The 12,167-nt window shown below is 36.9% G+C and overlaps 1 protein-coding gene across 31 annotated transcripts in view; it reads right to left on the bottom strand.

The window, feature by feature from the left end:
• Nucleotides 1-12,167, bottom strand: part of TENM3 (teneurin transmembrane protein 3) — a 1,291,791-nt gene that overhangs the window by 311,459 nt on the left and 968,165 nt on the right. For all 31 annotated transcript variants that reach the window (XM_077177351.1, XM_077177368.1, XM_077177366.1 and 28 more), the window contains one exon: nucleotides 1,561-1,863. In XM_077177351.1, coding sequence (XP_077033466.1) covers nucleotides 1,561-1,792 — 232 coding nt within the window. In that variant the 5' untranslated portion in view covers nucleotides 1,793-1,863. The remainder of the gene's footprint in view (nucleotides 1-1,560; nucleotides 1,864-12,167) is intronic.

The raw sequence follows: 12,167 nt of genomic DNA, 5'->3' as shown, positions 1-12,167 counted from the left end.
CATATGTGACATGTGAGAGCACATAACTTCTTCCAGTTTGTTATTGCTATTTAAAAAAGAATAATATTCTAGTCAGGCAATGGTTTATGAATTCATTAAATAAATGGTGCCTGTTCTGAGATAATTTCATACCTAGTACAAGACAGTGTCTACGGTACAGATTTAAAAAACTTCCTCTTGATTTTACCTCATTAAAGTAATGATGTCAAGGTGACTAATGACTTAAAAACTAGAAAACAGTGATAACCTGAATTTTCAACACACAGAAAAAAAAAACGGCAGAAAGTAGAGTAGCAGCAAGCCTCAGTTACATGTGCATAAGAGAAATATTTTTATTTCCCTTGCAAACATTAGTAGGCAAAGAAGTCAACACCATCTGCCCAGTTCTAATTTTAATGTAAAGTTATTCTAAATTGAACAGAGAAAAAACATCAATGGAAAAAATTATTTAGATATTCTAAAATTGAAACTAAGGACTGTCTCACCAGGAGTGAGATTTCTAAATCTACTTTTGTTTCTGCATAAAATAGGAGATAGCCTTAAACAGAAAACTGAGTCATAGGTTCACACAGCTCTTATCCTTTTAGATAGCTGGGCTGAAGTACTCTACACATTTCATAACTTTTTTTTTTCCTCTTTACATTAAGTAGCTTAGTTGTGTAAATGTAGAAGCATCAATTTCAGACACTACAGTTTTGAATGCAAAAGTTCAGCATAAGTGCTGAACCCTAATTGGAGCCGAGTTTAATCACACAGAATCCCTGGGATCGAAAGGGACCTCTTGGGATCATCTTGTTCAAATCCTGTGCTCAAACACAGTCAGCTACAGTAAGGTGCAAGAGAACCATATTCAGTCAAGTTTTGAGCATCCTGATGGATATTTAGACTTCTCATGTCACTCCAGTCCTGAACTGAAAAACTCAACAGTGAGCTTTAGCAACCTATTACCATCTGGTTATATATCAGAGATAACCACTAAAAAAACCATCCAACACACCCAAATGCACAAATTGTGAACTAATTTACCTCTACTACTCACTGAGCAGTGCTCTTTTACTGCCCTTGTAAGCTAAAAGTAAAAGCACTGAGCTAATGAATTATTTTTATGCTCATCCAGACATACTATGTTTCCCCAAATCTTGGAATAGTCTTCTTGGAACACTTCTATTTATTTTTTTCTATTAATTTTTAAAATATTTGCATTTTTAGATATACTGGAATGGCAAACTTTTGGGCAACTTATTAATGAGTCAAATAACTGGGGGTTGATTTTTAAATTGTAAGGCCTGAATGCTTCACACTTGACTCTGCAATATAGTCACTGACCCACTGCCCAACACAGGCCATTTCCTTCCTGTGCATCATCTATTATTTATTCCAAAGATGGTACACAATGCCTCTCCATCTTTGTAAAAGATTTAGGGAGCTACGAGGGAAGTGTACTACGTGTGTGGAGTATTACCAAAACTGATGGAACTGGTGAAATAACATTCTCTTCCTACAGCAAGAATGCCTTGGAACTAATGAATGATACACTCTGAATTCAAACATCTTGCCTACCTTGTCTGGTATACTCATCTGCTTCTCTGTGGACCAAATCTTTTACCCGGTTTCCATACAGCAACCTAGAGGAATCATGATCAAAAGCTTTCAAGGTTTCACTGGAGCTGTAAGACTTCTGAGTAGGCACTCTGCACTCCTCATTTTCTGCAGAAGAGTTTGTATAGCGCCGCTCCTTGTCCCGTCTGCTCTTTGTCAGGGAGCAATAAGGCCTACGTTCCTTCACATCCATACTTCATTCCTTCTCTGCGCACATCAGTCCAGCTTATTGGCAAGTCTTCTCTACATTCAGCTTACATTCACCTATAATAAAATTAGAAAGACAACCACTGATGTGTTACAATGATCTCTAATGGCTGTAATTGATCCCTAACTGTCTGGAACAGAAAGAAAGAAAGAAAGATCTGCTCAGCAGCGGGGCAGAAGCACTTCTGCAAGACTTGCCAGAGCTCCATGCACGAGCTACCCCGATCTAAAACATTAGCAAAAAACTTCCTGTGAAAAACATCAACACATTATTACTCATTTTTATATAACAGATTAAAAGATCAAAAGCAGAGAGCGATTGGAGCAGAGAACCAACTGGAAAAATAGTAGTTTTTCAGTTTTAGAAATGTGTTAGTTGTCTAAGGTCTATCTGCAGGTGAGCTTTTTTTTTCTTTGTCTGAGAAGCCTGCATGATTAAATGGCAAATCTGGTTCTCTTCTGCTTGTTGGAAACTTGTAGTATTAATGTTTGGGGTTTTATACTTTTTTGCAGACTTTTAGACTTCTATAATTTCTACTGCAATTGCTATTCCGAGAAAATTATTCTCAGAGAACATGTACACATAATTTCACAGCAAGCTACAAAAATAACACAGGTGATATACAGGAAGGTTTATCCAAGCCAATGTATTCTATGCAAGCTGTGCTAGAAGGCAAGAAAATATTTGATTTGCAAATGACAGTCAGAAATAGTTTTTTTCCCCCTCAAGTTTTCATGTAATATTACAGTAAGAATCATATTTCTATTAGTATTTATTTTGCTTTAATATTTAATTCATGTGTTTTCAAAACAAAACTTCTCAGTTTTCAAAACAAGACATCTCAGTTTAATTTCTTGGGTCCTGCAATCTCAACCAAAATATTTACATTTCTGACAGAAAGAAAGACTGGAAATTCTGCTTTTGTTTTATTAAGAGAAGTGCTAAAATAAAGTTAAGAATATAATTTTTATCTTTAAGCAGCTGAGAAAGCCTATGCATATCACACAGCAACACATATCACAAATCAGCAGCAAACTCCATTTGCACTCTTTTCAGCAAAAATAAGGTTGCTTTACAGCTCTTCACTTATTTAATCATTTAATATCAAACTAATTAGTTGTCACTCCTTAAAATATTTTCAGAGAGCATCAAATTTACTACAGAGCCAAAATTCAAGTTTGTGAACAGGAGCCAGTCCTTTATCATTTTGTTTTGCAATTTTCCAAAAAGGTTTTTGCATTTCTTGGCTTATCTGAAGCTCAGTTTAGACTTGAGAATAAAGTTCCAAAGACTTCCATTTAAGGAAACAATCTACTTTTATATTTTCAAATTTAAAGTGGTTAACTGATATTTTTACATGATCAAAAAAAAAAAAAAAGTTTTACAACACAACAGTTTACTAAATTGATGACTGTTTAGTTGTTTGCATGCCCACACAGCACATCTTTCTAGCTTATATGAAACACTCAGATTTTAAAACATTTGATTTACTAATAAATGGAAGTACTTTCCAGGAAAAATCAGTTTACTAGAAATATTATAAACTCTGTGTTTTATTAATATGAAACTGAGCTGTGATGTTGAAAAATCATTATTAACAAATACACATGGGAATTCCTTTGCAGTGCAAAGCCTATCTCCCCTTTCATCTAAGCATGTCAAGACTTTAAAGGGCCACTAATTCCTAGTGTCTCTAAACTGTACCATGGGAAAACTGACACACTATTCATCATCATGACTGTTCACATCAAAGAAGAAAAAATTTTTATTTTTATCCAAGTTTCCAAAATCCTTTATAATGTTAAAAAAACCAACAAAAAACCCCAAAACAATAACAGAAAAACACAACAAAAGCCAAACCAACAACCCAAACTCTTATTTGCACAACACATTATTATATAGCAAGTTAAAATTCTCCAAGATTTAATCTATGGTGTAGCATGAAGAAGTACTGATCTGCTTCCTACAGAAGTCAATGAATTCAATAAAATTTCAAAAAGTAGTTCTCTGGGTTATCTATTGCTTTTCCAGGCAAAGGATGAAAAGGTTAAAAAAATACAAGCTGTTTAACAGCACCACTTTATGGAGACATTCAGCAGTGATTATCCTGCCAGAATAATGAGCACTACTGGATTATTTGTGAGCATTTTTGAAAAAAAACCAAAACCCACAAACGAAACAAGCAACAAAACAAACAATAAAACAAACCTTTTAGGTTTTAAGAACCTGATCTTTTTGAATCTAGCATTATACAGATCACCTGTTTACTTTCAGTAGCCTTCAACTTTAAAAATTAATAGTATCTCTCATCAAGTCTTAGGAAACAACATCCTCAGGCTTGTGTCTGAATTTATTTCATCAGTGAATTAATACACATATCTAATAGAAGACAGAATAAAAGCTATCTTAAAGAACTGTCTACAAATAAATGTTCTTTACTGTGATCAGACAACAAGCAGAAAGGGAGAGCACAAACATATTTGCAGAACACAGCAACAAATACCAGAATTAATGTTTAAGTAGGGTAAGTCAGCAGTGACAAGCCAAACAAAAGGAGACCTGCAGACAGCTTTACTAAATCTTTACTTTAATCATTGACACATTATGAATAACCCCTTCTTCTTCCCTAGAAAATACTTCTCAATGAGAAAAAAATGAGAGAAATATTTTCAATTATTGAGAAAATTATTTTAATAAAAAGCCAAACTGTCATTTACTGCATCTACTCAGCCCCTTTCTCTGAAAGATCACTATTAAAATACTAATAAGATTTCCCATTCACATCTTCACAGATTCAAATGAGCCACTGCTGCACAGATTTGATCATATTTCCTTTTTTTCTACTCTTCTGTTTCCTACAACATTAAAGCTGCATCTCAGGGTCTTGGCGGGGATAGACAAATGCACAGCAGCTAATTTACAAAATCAGATTAAAATCTTAAACCAAGGAGAATACATTTATTTTGAGATGTATTATGAAACACTTGCTTTCATCTGCAAAGAGTTTTTGCCCATATGTCAATATTTATGGTCTATCAGGTTGCTTCACCCCAACTAAATGAAGTCATTTACACAGAGCAATATTTACAAAGCTATTGAACTACTAACACACTCACAAAAGGATGTCAGTTCAGCTCTGCTATACACTGCTGCATGTGTTCCATTGCAATGCTAACCTGAAACAGCCTGCATGGACTGCAGAAAATAAAAAAAAAAAAAATATTTCACTGGTGCATGCCACTACTTCAAGTTTCTATGCAATACTTTTGAAAGTATAAAAACTGAGGATGCTCATCTGTGTCACTGAGCATTGGGATCTCCCATGACCTCTGCAGTGATCTCTGCAGGGCTGGGGGCTCCTGGCTGAATTCCACAGGAGGGTGTTCACTGATCGCCAGGCTGACATGTCAGCTCTCATACAGTCACGCTCAGCCCACTCCTCTATCGGCTCAGCTGATTGCACACTCAGAATCTGCTCTCTCAGTCTCACTCCAAATTTTAAAAACAGCTTGAAATCATAAAGAGGAGATGCCCATTTTAAAAATAATACCTATATATTTATTTCAACTTATTTTGGAAGGAGAGAAGAAGCAGAGAAGCAGTTCTTGTTGTTATCAGGTCATTGGGATCAAAGAGCTCACTCCCTTATGAGTCAGGCTACATTGTAGACCTCTGCCCTCATTAACACTTTTAGCACAATATTTAATTACCAAGTCTGATAAGTTATGAGTAATTAATAATTAAAACAAATAAACAATCAAAATCCCTTCTTTTACTCTAAGTGTTGTAGAGACACCAAGTGCAAATACTAAAACTGAGCACAAGGCATGTTCACACATGAGTGTCTAAGCTACCACAGGAGCTTCAATGACTGATGTCTCACACAGACAAAGCTGACTACTAGTGTAGTTTACACTGCATTTAAAATTTACCAGGACAGCCTTTCATCAGTTTCTCTTAGTCATCTACAGCAACATGAAATAAAGTTGACATAGTGGAAAAAAAAAAAAAAAACCAAAACAAAACCAAAAAAATCCCAAAAAACCAACCAAAAACCAAATCACAGTTACTTAGCTTTTTTCTATAAAAACCACTTGGTACTTAAGTTCTACACTGCAACACAGAAAAGCAATATTTAAATTGGTAAGATGCAAAAAAGGCATTAAGGTCATGCTACAGAGTTATCCAAAACACCCAGGTACAACTTTAGCATGCCTGCAGGCATTTAAAATGTTTCAGAAAATGACTGCATTTCATTCAACACCTTGAACTCTGAGCTCCTCAAAGGGTTGTTGCCGTTTGGCAGCAGAATGGCAATCGTGCCCAAGGTACACAGTGCTCCCTCCCCATCTCTCACTTGGAGAAACTTCTCCCAGCATTAAACATGATTCAATGAACATCAATGTACCTAAGAAGTCTAAATATACCTCAGGATTTTATGTCCTTTGATATCTAAGAATCTACAGAAGCATGGAAGTGTAAACAGGTAAGAAATAAAATATGTTTGTTACTGATCTGACAAGATAATTGTACAGAAAAGATTATGTCACTGCTTAGGTTCATTTATGGATCTACTATAGTCCCTTTCAACATCTACATCCATTTTAGACATTTCTAAACATACAAAGCAAAACTGAAATTAATTCTAAGAATAATGAGAGTCAATAATATATACAGAGCAGGAATAGAAAATATTCAAAGAAAGGAAAGATAAAATTTGTACATTTCTCTGTTATAGGAGAATAGTAAGAGAGTTTGAAATACAAGGAAGCACAAACTCTCCTCCTCAGTCTCAAAGAGAAGCAGCAGCAAGGAAAGCAGCATGATTTCCCTTCTTCCCTTCCCGAGGCTAGCAAAACTGAGATAGGGAAGGAGCTTACGTATTACATATCACAAACTTCCCTCCCAACATCTCAATCTAAAAACTTAGACATTCCAAAGAATCATAGTATTCCCAGCTGCAGAGACCTACATTATTAGTGAATTATTGTTACTTTTGTTATTAATTACCATTATTACAAATGAAGAGTCATTGATCCTTCCACAGTGACTCCTAGGTGAAAGCACAGCCTGAACACTTGCTGAGATGGGGACCAAAGCTGCTTTCATGATTCTACATAAACACAAGCAGTACAAGAACCCTAAGATTTCTGGGAGAAGGAGCAGGCTTGAGCTTCTGTCTGGAATAAGAGCAGAGGATTTTACAGGCTGCAAGCTACGACAGTGCCTATTCTCAGCATTGACAACAGTTGCTGAAAATAGCATCTAAGTAGTGCTGTTCAACAGATACATGTCTGCAAGTGCCATTACTTTCATTAAATAATAATTTCCTTTGTACCTGTAATTGTTGACCAGGTGAAATGACTGTAAATACTGCATTAGTTACAAATTGCAGTAGGTATAGTATTTCACAGCCTTTTAACAGCAGAAGAACAAAGCAAGATTCAACTGATACATGTTAACAGGCAGATTAAAAAGCTTAGGTCCATATGCAAAAATTAAGAAAATCTTCTCTCTACAAAAAAAAAAAAAAACTTCACAATTTGCACAACTAATCACCCATAAAACCTATTACAAACAAATACTAAGAAAAACCCAAAAAGCATAAAAGAGTGATGAAATTTCCACTTCAATGGCTGATAAAGTGAGATATGTCAGAAATCAACTGAGCTGGAAAAATGACACTTTGAAGAGGTGCTTAGGATGATCTGTAGCCATGGTGTGCCATTAGTCAAACTGATGACTCTTAATACATGGACATTTCAGGTCATCATACCTAGAAACTCACTTAATATAAAAAGTCTGTCTTCCAGCATAGAAACTGGAGAGAATGTATCCCAAGTCAGCCTTCCTAAGGGGGAGTGAAAAACAGATGGCCTGTCAGACAGTTCACAAACTACAATTTAAAAGAAGCCTCCTGAAGTCACTAACTATCCCTACATTTTAGAATCAAATTAAAAACAAACAAAAATTCCCAACAAAAAAAAACCCTAACAAAAACATGCATGCAAAAAAAGAGTAATAAGTAAGACAAGCAAAAATTATTTTGTGTTTTTCTGCATCAGTCGGAGGAACAGAACACTCATATCTACCATCACAACAGGATGTAATGTTAATGTAAGTTATTTTACACAGTCTATCTAAAAATCTTAACTACATTAGAGACAGAATAAACAACAAATAAATGTACTCTATACTCATTACAGAAGTTTCTTGCAATAAGAGTCAGGAAAATCAACAAGATAAAGAGTTCTGCAGCATCCTGGTTAGTCATAAACATTGATGATTGCATAACAATATTGGTGCCATTACTTAAAATTTAAATCCTTGGGAGTTGAGGGAAAGAGGGAAAGAACACCTCATACTTTCCCTCATACGGGCAGAAAGTGATGGGAGTCAAGGGAGCACATCTCAGGATTGCATTTTCCTGGGAGGCTATCAGGACATGCAGCAGCATTTGAGAAGGAGCTACAGCTATTTCTGCATGCCAGGAGCCCCTCCACAGCAAGGCTACAAACCTTAAGACAAAACTGAAAATCACCCCAAGCTGGCCACACAGATGCACACAGGGGCTGTGCTGGTTATTAAGTCACCAAGCAGAAACCCCAGAGCTTGAAAGGAGGGAGGGCTGAGCCACTGCACCAACTGGAACAGACTTTTCAGAGGAACTCAGTCTAGGGTTACACTGACAGCTCCTGCTCCTCCTTTGGAGGAACTGTCATGAACCCTGATCTTGAGGAGAAGCATCTACCTCTAATTCAGGGAATTTCCATAAAAAGTGTTTTATCTCAAGGGCTGAAAGAGCTATGTGAGAAAGGGAAAATGAAGACCAAAAGACTCTAATAATACAGTGTGCTCCTTTAGTAAAAAGGAGGGTGAGAACATGTGATGAAAAGACAGAGGGAAAGGAAGTTAAGTGAGCAGAAATGCTGCAGTATAAAGGAAAAATGAATAACAAAACAAGCTCAAGACACAAAGAGGAGAGAGAAGCACTCAGTAGCCCTCATTATGGCACCACTGGGGAAGACAAGTAACACAGCAAACCTAGCAAGAGGAAAGAGTTTAAGAGAAAAAACGAGTGGAGGAAGAGAACAAAGAAAATTTCAGAAGGGAAGAACTTTGTGACTGATTTACTTCAGCACAGAGTACTAAACTCGTAGAATCAGCACTGGGCAATTCATTACTCAGCAGCAACTAAAAAGGCCCAAGTACTCCCCTCTACTCCTTTAAACTTGAAATTCATCCTTTATGCCATCATCTCCATCCCTTCTCATCTTTTACACTCTTTTTCCATCACTGTGTTTTTACTCACGCTATCTTAATGGTTTCCTAATATATGCAAGCATAATTCCTTCTTGAATCATGTCTCCCAAATCTAATTCTGCACCTGCTCTTCCACAGAGTCCTCTTTTCTTGTGGAACAAATATACAGAAACCTAGAGATTTTGTAAAACTAAAACAAGGGGGACAGAGAATCTGACACAAGAACAACATATAACACATCATGAACATCAGCAAAGGTGCTGCAGTCCCTGTGTCCCCAAGCAGGGAGCACAGCACAGTAATTTCTGTATTTCTGTTTGGAGAACAAAGCTATCAGTATGTCAGCTTCACCATCTGAAGAGGCTGTCGATCATTCAAGTCCCCCTTCAACAACTCAGAGTTAATTTCAAACACTTTGACAGTAGTGAGGTTTCAAAAACAATACATCTCTCAAGTCACTATAAGGGAAATGAAGTATATTACATGTGACATGCAAGAGCTGGGCATGCAGTCACAAGGCTGAGCTGAAAATATTACTGTGAAGGTGTCTGGAAATGAAAGGAGAACCTGAGGAAACTGTAACAAGGATGTCATTGCAGACACATGGGAGAGGGAAGAAAGAAAATAGCTAAGTGTAGGTGCTGAAGCTATTGCTTTAGTTGCATGACATAGGATACACAGGTAGCATCAGCCTTGGTTTCCAAGTAGAGCTTCTCACAGTGAAAACTGAAATTCCACATAAACAGGAGTCATTCAAAAGATTTTCCTTTCCCTTATGATCTGACAGGTAACCAGATTTTTCAGTTCCAGTGTCATCATAATGAGGATACTGTTGCAGCCTGGTAACCTGGAGAATTATTTAGTGACTCATCTCTATAAAGAATGACTAGTAAGATTTTTAGGGCATACTGACAACTGTTTTAATGCTCAAGAACTCTGTTTTATCCAAAGTTATCCCCTTGCCCTGCCGGTTGACCTTCTCAAACAGCAACAAATCAAAACCACAGAGATATAAACAAGAAAATTCCAAAACATAATGAAAAATCCCCACAGAAATGAGTACTCTATGTTCATACTGTCACAACATTCACTCCTAATAAAGCAGGGTAAAATATTACTTACGAATGCCACCATAAGATGTAGTAAAGTACTGCTTAACTTGATTATGTTCACACTAGCAATCCCTACTACTGTATTTAATTATCCTATCTATTCAGATGGTATCAGCTGTCATGTGTTCCTCTATACTCCCCAGGTTCCTGCCTCCCCCTCTGCACAAGCTGTGTCCTCTTGTCACAACCTCTAATTGTCTCTTCTTCAGCACAATCCAACATCAGCAGACAGTAAAGGCTGGAGGTTGTTTGCCCTGCTGGATCACTTCCTTTCTGTAACCCCTGTTCTATCTCCTTCAAAGCATCCCTTTCATTGCATCAGATTTTTAGCCTTACCTTAAAGGTCATGCAAAAACTTTTTGTCCTGTAATTACCCCATTCCACTCTTACCTCCCAGGTTTTGTCTCCAGTTTCAACAGAACTAAGACTCTGATTAGGGCAAACAAAAGGATAATGCAGTTTTAAAATAAATTCTTCGGCTAACTATGTGAGACACAAAATTTCCCACAGTAATTAGCAATTGTGTTCAAAGGAGCACATTGCTCTCTGGAAGTGCCCACACAGCCTCCTCTGGCATGACCCTACCTGGCTACCAACCAAGACCCTCCCTTGTAACTATTTAAAGAACAATTAACCCTTAATAATTCAAAGCCTTCTTCAGGAAGCTGAGGAAGTAGGACAAAGACTGCCCTCCTCCTTCCCTGGTGTGTGTTACCTACAGTAGGGCACCTGGCTGAGCATCCAATGCTGCCAAATTTCAGCCATGGTCATGAAGCTGACCTGCTGCTGGAGAGCCCAGGGACAGCATCTGCACTCACATGTCAGAGAACCAAGTCTCAACTTTAAAATATGCTTCACTGCCAAATGATTCCAGTTTTGCAAAACAAGCACAGGCTTCTGCAGGGAGTACTAGGCACTTTCATATTATGCTTCTTTAAATTCTTTAAATTACCACTTCAGATAAAACTCAGAATATCTTAGTACAAGCATTGATTAAAAGTCCTACTAATTAACGTAACAATCCACTTCAGCAACAGATCTGAAGGTGACCTTTAAAGAATGGGCTATTTCTATTATTAACAACATAAATGAAAATTTGGTCTCCAAACACATGCACAATTAACTGTAACTGAAAAATGAAAATATTTCCCAGTTATCAACTAAGTCCTTTTAGATCCAATAGGGGTTTGTAGAGCAGTTCCACAGGTCAGTCACACCAGAACTAAACAATGTGTAGTTGTATTTTTTATCAAGTAAGTTTAGCAAGCAGAGGTGCAAGACAAAGCCAGGAATACTGGAGGCTTCCAGTCATTTACAGGACACAGAAGACACAAGCAGAAGAAGGAAGAGAATCTTTCCTATGGTGACAGTCAATACGCCTCAGACAAGTCCATATGGGTGGATGAGCAGGTAGTTTAATTTCTATCCTGTTTCAAATATTTATAATTCCTTTTTAATATGAAACACAAAGTGGATTATCCATCTTTTCATGGCCTTACACTTAATATGAAATTACTTGTGATTTTCTTATTCTGTATTTAAGGGCAAAAACATCAGTTCCAGTATAGGCACTTCCAAGCATTAACTTTTTGCTGTATTGTCTAGATACTGGAGATAGTTTTCTGGAAACAAAAAGAGGGCATGAGATGCATGACAAGATAGGGTCTAGAAACTTTCTTGATTGACACAATGCAGCAGAGGGGCTCATGTCACTCCAAAAGTGAAGAACTCTAGAATAGTAGGAAATCCAAGGTGAAGTTTTTTAACTACATTAGCTATGTTCAGAAGAATTTAGAAAACTTTTACAAAAAAAAAATAGATCCTGAGGGATGGTCCAGGACTGAAGAAATGCAGGTATTAGAAAAGAAGGAAACACCTTACACCTGAACCTGAACTTAGTGGCATCAAAATCTTGTCTGTGTATTTGCACAGCTCATGTGCAACATGCTTAAAAAGGCAGTACTGAGAGATCTGGTCTGTACTGA

Source organism: Agelaius phoeniceus, chromosome 4, assembly GCF_051311805.1.
Source record: "Agelaius phoeniceus isolate bAgePho1 chromosome 4, bAgePho1.hap1, whole genome shotgun sequence".
NCBI classification, from domain to species: domain Eukaryota; kingdom Metazoa; phylum Chordata; class Aves; order Passeriformes; family Icteridae; genus Agelaius; species Agelaius phoeniceus.
The sequence above is the reverse complement of the archived record's forward strand: the minus strand, read 5'-3'. Positions and strand labels throughout refer to the sequence as shown.